Raw genomic sequence first — 10,449 nt, 5'->3', positions numbered from 1 at the left:
ATCAGCATGGAAGCATGTCCTCTGGAATGGTGGTTGAAGCATGAAGGGACATATAATCTTTAGCGCATCTGGCACGTAAATATCTTGCAACGCCAGCTACAACAGTGCCATGCAAACACCTGTTCTCACTTTCAGGCGACGTAAACAATAAGCACGCAGCATTATCTCCTAAACATTTTAACCAACCTTGTTTGTCTGAGTTACTGGCTGACCAAGAAGTAGGAGTGAGTGGACTTGTAGGCTCTAAAGTTTTACACTGTTTTATTTTTGAATGCAGGTTTGTTTGTTTTTTACATTATTATGAAAGTTGAACTTACAAATGTAGAATTAAGAGATTGCACTACAGTACTTGTAGGAAGTGAACTGAAAAATAATTTGTTTTTTACAAGTGCAAATATTCGTAATAAATAAATAAATGTATTCTGTGTTGTAACTGAAATTAATAAATTTGAAAATGTAGTAAACAACCAAAATTTTTTAAAATAAATGGTATACTATTGTTGTTTAACAGTGCGATTAAATGCAATTAATTTTTTTAATCACTTGACAGCCCTAAAAAGGATACCTGTTAAAAGTGCTGTTCTTACTGTTAAAAATAATACAATGAAGAATTACCAGGAATATTTTAAAGGCAAATATCCTCAAGATAGGAATAAAAAAGGGTCGTTCTTGACCTATCAGTTATTCATCTTTCAGACACTCTTTTTTAATAGAAGTCACCTCAGAAAAGCACCCTTATTAAGTCGTAGTATTTAAAAATATCTAGTGTGGAATGAGCTTTCAAGGCATTTACGGAATTGTATTTTTGTGTGTATAATCTGAGTTTAGGGCCTGATCTTGCAACCAACTCCACAGAGGCTCTCTGCCTGTGCTCAGGCAGAATCCCACTGACTTCAGTGAGGCTTCATGCAGGGGTTCAACCATGTAGAGTCAAATGCAGAATCAGGTCCTTGCATTTCTACTTAAAAAAAAAAAACTGATACCCCATATTTGGTCACTCTATAAACCCCTGGAGAATCTTTATACATTTCTGTACATATGCACATGGCAAGCTGATTTTCTACACTGCTTGCATCTTCTGTGAAGACTTAAAAAAAAAATCTTCAAATTCTTGGCAATGTGTGAGTGATCAGAGCCTGGACTCCTCATGTGGAGACCTTGAGTGCAACCCTGAAATTCTTGAGGTAAGACAGGTACCAGACTGACACCTTTAAAGTTCCAATAAACAAGAGACTAGAAAGAAGTACAATTACCAATAAAATATCTGTGGATTTCAGCCTTTTAAAAATATATAAACACAGGGAAACGATTTGGAATGAATCCATAGCACAGAGATAGACAAAAAGGCTTAAAACTGGAAGGCACCGTTATTGTGAACCCTTTCAGTTTTTAATCACAGTGTTCATTAAGAGAAGTTAATATAGGCAATTGAGTTAGTTTTAGTCCATACCAGTAAACAGTGCAAAAACAGCTCCAACGGTCAATTTTTTAAAATAACTGTAATCCTGCCTTTTGTGGGGGAAAACAAGCACGTTCTCCTCAGGCAGAATTCCCAGACAGGAATGTTCTGTGTCAAATCACAATGTGATCTGAAAAGGAGGCAGGCAACTCCCATTAACCTACTCTTAGGTTTGTTAGCCCAACTTTTATTACAAGGCTCAGCAGACCATGCATATTAAAAAAACATTTTCAATGGCAATTACAGCATTTGCAACTCAGCTATGTATGATGCAGTGCTTCAGACTTACTACTGTGTTACTACTGCTGAAACACTGGACTGCAGCAGCTAAGATGGGTTTAAGAACGGTTGACCATATTTTCTTAGGATTAAGAAGAATTCATTGAAACACATTCAGAAAAGGACATCTACACTGGGGAGACATGGTCTCTTGCACACAGCGTCAGGAGTGCCCTGAAGTGGGAGGGTAAAATGGGAACTCAGTCTAAACATTTAATAATTTAGCAGGAGAGATGTGCCAAATCTGGATTAAAAACTAGTCTAATGGGTCCCAGCCTTTGTGGGTAACAATCCATGTACTGGGCTAGGACTGCAGCTGAACTGATCATTGCCACTACTGTGGTTGGTCTAACCTGGAACAGAGCTTATGCGGCTCCAAATGCCACTCCTGCCAACATGACATTGATTTTTAAAGGAGTCCAAGCTTCACAGTAAATAGTAACTCCCTTCCCCACATGGGCGCAGGGCAGGGGTGCATTGGCACCCAGCACGGAAGCTCTTCGTCTAGTTCGGGAAGAGGCAGGTTGAGTACAAGTTACAGAAATTTGAAGGACGACTGATTGAGAAGCACCAGGCTAGCTAACAGTGCCCAGAAGAAAAAGTAAGGAGTGAGCTCCATGTAGCGGCTCTGCAAATAATGGAACAGAATGGATCAGTGTCTAACTACTTTTGTTGACAAACCCTGAAGGAAATGGGGCTCTAATATAGAGTTCACGTGACAGTCCCATTAAAACAATAGCAAACAACAGAAAAAGGCAGATAATTGGTTTGGTGTCAAAAGAAAAAGTTGGATGGACTTTGTCTGCTCCTTTTAACATCCGATTTATGGATCACAGTCTCCCTGAGAATGCATGAAAGCAAAAGAATGCAGTGTGCAGCTGAAAAATTCTGAAAACTACCTGAGTTTTGCAAACCAATGAAGAGTGAATATGTTATTAGAGCTTTTAGCCCACAATTCTATGATGGAAAGATTCTGATCATGAGGAGGAGGAAGAGACTTATGGAATAAGGTTGAGTTTGAACTCACACCAATCAAGTGGCTGCTCCAGAAGTTTGCTATGAGGACCACAGTAATATCCCATGATAGCTCATCTTTTACCAGGAACCAGATTTTTCCCAGTGTGCATGAAAAAGTTCAACTCCTCTCCAAACTCCAGGCTTGATGTATTAGGCTATGTGTCCACTGTGTCGCTGCAGCCGTGCCATTGTCAGGTGAGCTGTGTGGCTGCTCTTTTTTGCTGGGAGAGAGCTCCTCCAAAGAGGGGCAGCAGCTTCATCCCACCAACGAAGCGCTGTCCACGCCAGTGCTTTTCATCGTTAAAACTTTTAGTCATTTGGGGTGTTTTTTTACACCCCTGAGCAGCAAAAGTTTTAACGAGGCAAATGCCAGCGTAGACAAAAGCCTTGGTAAGGTGAAGCGGCTCAGGATTCACGGTCAGCCTAAGTGCCTATTTTTAGGCTTTGTCTACACTACCACTTTGGTTGGTCAGGGGTGTGAAAAAAAACCACACCTCCTGACTGACATAAGTGTCACCGGCAAAAGTGCTGGTGTGGACAGAGCTATGTCGGCAGGAGACGCTGGTTGGGGGTGGATTAATTACGCTGGCAGAAGGGCTCTCTCCTGCCGGCAAAGAGCGGCTACACGGGAGATCTTACAGTGGCACTGCTGTAGCGGTATAGCTGTGCCGCTGTACGCTCTGTAGTGTAGACAGCGCCTTAGTCAAATGAGACACTATTCAGAACCTAACAAGACAGGAAATCCAAGACTTTAGCAAAAAGGGTTAAGGAAACAGGCTTGTAAAAAAACACTCTAGTCCTGATAAAAAGAATCATGGGTCACGTCTCCTAAGACACTAAGCTATAACAAGGCACAGTGACATGTAAAGAAAAAACAATACTTTGCACATGTAGGGATCACTTTTCATCAGAGGAACTCGAAGCTCTTTATAAATGCGGGTGGTATTCCCATTTTACAACTGTGGAAACTGAGGTACAGTGGAGCTGTGATTTTCCCATGTTACACAGCCATTCAAGAGAGTTGTGACTAGAACCCAGTGCACTAAATCCTAGTCCCTTACTCTAGCCACTGGACAATAATGCCTCCCCTTGTAAGCAGAACGCTTGCTAAACATCACACAAATACAAACTTGTAACAATGTCACAGATTGTCAGGTGGGTGTACCAAAGAGCATTTTTACATTGTACATGTCAACTCTGACTGGTTATCAGAAAGAATGCACTGCACTTATCCAAACAGTTCTTGACAAAAACAAAGCCTTTACCAATCGCTGAAGTGATGTAGCAACTCAGCAGCACCACTATCCTTCAGCTAGAGGAAAAAGACCCAGCGATAGAACATACAGAGTGTTAGCATTAGAGTACAGTAAAATGCCGCAAAGCCCCCAAGCTGGATGGGAAGAGAGACAAGAGTGGATTCTTCTGACTCTGTCCCCAGGGAAAGAAGAGTTTCAACTGTCCTTTTAACGCTGAGGTTTAGCTGAAGAATGTCAGAAGGGGAACAAAGATTGTCCTGTCCAAAGTGTGTGAGCAGGAAGGGAAAACAGACAGAAAAACAGAATCAGTTGATCAACCGTGTAAGTATCCATGAAGCAGTCAGTCATCTGATATCTCAAATACATCCAACAATTTCAAAGAGTAAAATGCAACTGGTTAATTCACACAAAGGAATATGCAAGACTCCTGTTCTAAAGAACTGCCTCCTTATATGCATTTTGCATTCAGTAGTGTGTCAATCTGTCTAGTTTAAATATATAATAAAATCTCTTCAATAAAACAGCTAACAGTTGTCATAAGTCTTAGTTCAAAACAGTTCTATCTTGGAAGTCAGAAACAAATTGGATAAGGTATTCTTAATCTACCACTGGCTGTATATGAGTCTTCACGTTCTACATACTTAATCCATACTTTTTAATTAGTGAAATGATTCAAAACGGCACAAACAGAGCAGATTATTTACCTGTAATTGATCTCTGAATGTAGTATTCTGCATAGATACCGAATATTTGATCACATGGCTTAAGTGTTCTAAAATTATCAACATTTCCAGACCTTTCACCTCCCTTCAACAGAGGCATCAACTGTAAGCAATGATGGATAGGTGCGAATATAGCATATCATAGTGTCCAACTGTCAGTTTCTTTTGATCCAAGACCGCTAAGTCACACAGTCTTTTGTAACTATTCCACTGGAATACTGGAATATGAGTGTGGCTCTACGCAAGATACTACCTTTAGAGAACAATAATTACAGGTAACTAGTTTGCCCTCTTAAAAGGTAAGTATTTCTACATAGGTCCATACTTGGAGACATCCTTCTAGTTCTGTAATCTCAGAATTTAAATGAAAGGAGGCACACACAGGCATTTTTTCAATAATGATAACTAGACTGGCATTCTCATGCAGACATCCTACCTTCTCTGCTCAGGGGCAGAGGAGACATGTGAGGGTAAGTTAAGAGTTCAGGTGGGGAGTCACTCAGCTAAGTATTCACAAAGGCCTTGTTCTTCAGGAACTCTAATTTGAAGCTCAATGCAGGAGAAATGAGAACATAATAAGATTCTAGGTAGGTCAGTCTTGTCTGCCTCTGTGCACCTGCATGTACCAAGGCAGATCTAGCATAATAGAGTCCATACCATAGACTTGCATTCAGTGCACAGACTTGAACAGTGTAGTAGATATGACCTACTATTTCACTTGTCCTCTCCCGTTAACTCCATGGAATGTGAACTCACTCTGAGTGAGACTGACCAAGTGAGTGATTCTGGTTTACTTCAGGACACCTAGTTAGTGCAGCACTCCAAAGTAACAGTGGGTCCCTCACTGTAGGGGTCCAACCTCATGCACTAATGAGCCTTAAGAGATTAATGGGCAGCTAAATAAGGTTTTTATCCTACATTTTTGATGGCTCAAGGCAATCAGCTGTAATACATCTTGGAAGTGAAGCTATCAATGACTTAATCCAGGCAAATACTGCTTTAGCAGTGACTGTCCAGGAATCACTTTTAGAAGTAGTTATGAGTCCTTGGGTCCATTTTTCCCTTTCAGAGAAGTCTTTCCAAAAGCAAACAGGATAAAAAAAACATGAAGCAAAACTGCAACATGAGTTCTATCACTTACTTTGTAATGTAAGGAAACATAGCAATTAATGCACCAGAGAGAAAAACAGCAGCAAAACAGAGCAAGTAGCTATTAAAACATCAAAGTAACCTTTGCACTGAGATCAGCTGGTGTTAGAAGTGAAGTGGGGAAGGAGGGAAAGAGAAAGAAAAGACAGTTGGACTATGATGTGCTATATTGTATATATATATTTCCATCTCTTCGCTCTTGCCCCAAGAGCAAATGTGCAGTGTTTTGGAAGGTGAAGAGGAATTCCAGAAGGTACTAGAGCTTGAGAGCAAGAACATATAACACAAGGAGTGGAGATCTATGCACAGATGACTACCCAGCAGAGAACAGACCAATATCATGGTTTCTTCTTAGACAATCAGAGTGGTCACATAAAATAATGGAGCAGTAGGCTTTGCTCTGAAGGCAGAACAGAAACCTTGGTACTTGGGGAAAAAACACTCAAAACTGTATCTTTTAAAAAAAATTTTAAAGCCTCTTGGATTAACACCCAACATATGGTCTCAAGAAACCTGAATGACCTTTTTTCAAAACTAGATTCTTAATGCACCTCCTCATTCTGCTTGACAGAATCAGAGTGAATCCAACTATATGAACTTTATCTCAATCACAGTAAGTGAAAAGTACTCTTTGCAAACCATTATTGCGACTTTATTTTGCTTCCTGAAACAATGCAAAATCAAATCAGCTCTTCATAGTTATATGTACCTTACATGTGAACCTACAGTACTAAACTTGACACATTTGCATTGTCCCCAAAGGTTTCAGAAAGATCTCTTTTGTAAAGTAGTATACAATACAGTATACCTCACAATACAGAAATAGGAGGGGATTTACCTGAGGCACACCAATCTTTCTGCAAGCTTCCAGGAAATTCTCCACATTTCGTCTGCATTTTGCCATTGTTAGTTTAGGCTGCAAAGAAACAGGAGAAGAAGGCATACAAAGTTTTTAATTGGCAGGATTTTTAAAAATAAAGCTTTTGGGTTAAATAAACGACTAATATAGCTGCAGTCCAAAAACACATTATGATGACATAAGCTTATCTAACTCAAAACAGAGCTCAACATTTCCTTAGAAAGGCAGGCATGAAGTGAAAAGCTAACTCATGAAGTGCTGAGATGAACATTTTAATGGAAAGAGTATTTTGATCTGTGCAAAATATACACACAAAGTGTTATAAAATAGGCTGCACATTTGGTGTCTATTTTGAGTGGCTGCAATAACCTAATCTTAAAAATACATTTAGAATAAAACATCCATCCATCGCTCCAGTACGGTGACCTTTGAATTTCAGAGTAATTTTATGATGTGAACCAACCTGGAGCCTATTCTGAGTTATTAAGTTATATACAGGTTTAAAATGTATTTCAGTTAAAGAGGTACAAAAAGAGCCAGATGAAACCAGAGAAAATGGAAACTGCTGCCTAAGTTCCTTACAAGTGTGTTTCATGTGGTTAACAGCAGAGTTCTAAATTGTATTTATCAGATTCTTCTTGAATAATGGGTATTTTCTGGTAAACTTCAACACTTTTACACAGACCTTAACTACTGGAAAAAAAAACAGACTAGACAAACAGAAACAAGACATAAGATGCCCCTTTTCTCCCTTGTGCTGGTTACCCACATTGTGGGTAACAGCGGACTGGGCAGCTTCTGTGAGGCTAATATTCCCCCCTCTAAGCAGGTGGGTGGTAAGCTGGTGGAGCTTCGGCTCCACACCCTCAATGTGCCAGACAGCACAGCTGATCTGGTACAGAGGGGTAAATAATCTGTGCCAGGTTAAGGGTTGATGCAGATTTCCCTCTACTAGAGTAATGAGGAAAAACAGAGAGCATATTATGGCTGAGTCACAATATAACCCCATTCCACTCTCAGGCCACTGCAACTATATGCTGCCTCTTACTCAGGGCTTGTGGCAAAGCCATGATTTAGCTCACAATGTAGACTTGGAACCATCCAATTCCACAGAGGACAGGGCACAGAGAATATCTTCATTATGAAGTGAGTTTACTGAATAGCAGCTATAGACATCCATTTCTCGAGGATTCTGTAATCTGCCTAAAATGCCATCATATCTGTTTAGTCTGTTATCTAAACTATGGGGACATCTGCATGATCAAACAAGACCACAGAAGACAAGCCATAATGATATGGTACACAATGCTGTAAGTGCCAGTTCAAGTTCTAACACAAGTACTGTCTCCAAAATAAGTCAAAGCAAAACTTAACATACATTTTTCAACATTTTCCCCAGTGACTCCCTTTGGTTTACTTTTTTTATTTATATCGTCATTCACCTTGTTTTAAAACTGTAACAAGCAAAAAATCTGCCTTTATGAGAGCAAAATGCACTTATATATTCAAAATACACTTGTATATTTCAAGTAGGCAAGAGCCCACAGGGGGTGGTGTCTTGTATAGCTCTGTTGGAATTTAACTTATGAAGCACACCTGTGAGTTTGCTACAAGCAGTAAGGGAAGGCAGACAATTTCCCATGCTCCACTGATCTTCAAGTTGTCCTTTAGGTTGCCTAAAAAGACTCCAACGAAATGAACAAACTTGCCACAACAACAGGATCAATACTGTAAGTGACTCCTCTTCATTTCCTGATTCTCATATCTTCTCTAGCCACATGTGGTATTTTGGTGGTACACATTTTTAGTTGCCGTTGATGAAGTTATAGATACAGGTACTTTTCCTGCATTACTTTCCAAAACTTCTAAAGCACTGTCCAAAATGTTGCAGTCAGGTAACACAGAAGTATCTTCTTAAGCAATTTCTATTGCTGGGTGTACTTCCTGCTACAAACACTCCCAGAATACACAAAGATTAAGTTCTTGTCCTACTGTTCCCACAAGTGTGTGTCTGGGCTTATCTGCGTTGTGCTCCAGGGACTTTGAACAACCTGATCAATATGCCCTATCAAAATTCCTAAGAGAAAGAGTTGATGGTAATTTAAGTGGATCCAGGAATGGGAGTCTATTCACGTCAATTGAGATGGAATTCCGATTCCCTATTTCTTTCTTATGTTTTCTGTATTGTGTTGCCACACATCCATTTAAATGCTATATATCCCAGCTATCTGTCCTTTTCTGTTTTTAAGACCTTTTGACCCTCTGAAATACCCTGTTTTAGTTCTCATATTGAATCCTGCCTTTTGTTTTACTAAAATATAAAGTTCTCAAGTCCTATAAGTAGTTCAATTAATAAAATATGTGTTAGAAGTAACTATGTAAAATAGACAAACACAAATGTCACTAGTTTTTTATGGCTTTGTTACACATTCTGCTTAGGCAAAGGAGACTGGTATTTTGTTATCTCTGCCCAACATCAGAAAGAGATGTTACATGTAGTCCTCACATGGACTATGAAACACTATGATGGGACCCAGACAACTACAACACACTGTTACATCTTTGTATACTTACTACAGCAGGAGAGGGGACATGGATGCTGGGAACAGATCGAGGCCACACATGATTGGCTAAGTGGCAGAGAACAACTCCATCAGTAAGAGCTGCTCCAAGATCACTGGGCAAAGACACTTTTAACCGTGACTCAATATTCTACAAAAGAATGAAAATTATGTATCATACAAAGCAAATACGAATACAATTAAATGATTAAATACAGCTGCTCTTCTCAACCTTATTTATTCTGCAGCACATTTCATAAGAGCAGAACCTCTCATGGATCAACAACCCTCTTAATTCTCTGGGGCTTGGTTCTCAAAAGGTTTCATTCTGTGGACCACCAGGATTCACAACTGACCACAGTTTGAAAGCTACTGAGCTAAAAGACAAATGGAGTTTTCACAGTGCAGCATATGGAATTAAAATCCAGCAACGGAGATAAAAAGAACGTTACTCAAAATCGATGAAAACCACAAATCCCAGGGTGAGTAATCAAGGTCCAAGAAATATATTCCACATCCTCCAGGTACTCAGAGAGTAGATGTACTATGAAAATAGTTGTCTTAAAGTGTAGGAGTGGAATGTACTCACCAGAGGCAAGAGATAATATTTTCCCTGCAAAGGAAAACTGAACTACTACATTTAATCAGTTTAAGTTATCTTAAGCAGGAAAAGGCAATGAAGTGTAGTGGTTACACGAGAAGAGAACAGGGTTCCAATTCACGGGTTCTATTCTGGTCTCATTCAATATATCATTTGCAGTCAAGCTGTAGCGGTGTTGGTCCCAGGATATTAGCGAGACAAGGTGGGAGAAGTAATAGCTTTTATTGGACCAACTTCTGTTCGTGAAAGAGACAAGCTTCCGAGCTACACAAAGCTTAGAGCCTGCCTATTTCATTCAGTGTATGACCCTTGGCAAATCACTCTTCTGTATTTCAGTTTATATATCTGCAAAATGAGTTTGGTTTTACACTTAAAACTAGGAAGTAGGTTGTGAGGCTCAAAATATGCAAAGTCCTTTCAGATCAACAGATCAAAGGAGCTAGAGCTACATCAGTACAAAATATTATTTAGAGAACATGCTGGGTTATGGTTTCCTTTAAGTCAGGGCTGGGCAAACTACAGCCCGTGGGCCGGATCCAGCCCGCA

The 10,449-nt window shown here is 39.7% G+C and overlaps 1 protein-coding gene across 6 annotated transcripts in view; it reads right to left on the bottom strand.

The window, feature by feature from the left end:
* LRCH3 (leucine rich repeats and calponin homology domain containing 3) overlaps positions 1-10,449 on the bottom strand; it is a 101,297-nt gene that overhangs the window by 6,243 nt on the left and 84,605 nt on the right. For 2 of the 6 annotated variants that reach the window (XM_084638273.1, XM_084638274.1), the window contains 3 exons: positions 9,316-9,453; positions 6,721-6,798; positions 611-4,268 (listed from right to left, as the gene is read on the bottom strand). In XM_084638273.1, the coding sequence (XP_084494399.1) occupies positions 4,068-4,268; positions 6,721-6,798; positions 9,316-9,453 (417 nt within the window). In that variant the 3' untranslated portion in view covers positions 611-4,067. Of the gene's footprint in view, positions 1-608; positions 4,269-6,720; positions 6,799-9,315; positions 9,454-10,449 lie in introns of those variants that run through there. The other 4 variants (XM_084638272.1, XM_084638277.1, XM_084638275.1 and 1 more) reach the window with 3 other exon arrangements.

This window comes from Lepidochelys olivacea (assembly GCF_965140295.1).
Source record: "Lepidochelys olivacea isolate rLepOli2 genome assembly, chromosome: 9".
NCBI lineage: Eukaryota > Metazoa > Chordata > Testudines > Cheloniidae > Lepidochelys > Lepidochelys olivacea.
The sequence above is the reverse complement of the archived record's forward strand: the minus strand, read 5'-3'. Positions and strand labels throughout refer to the sequence as shown.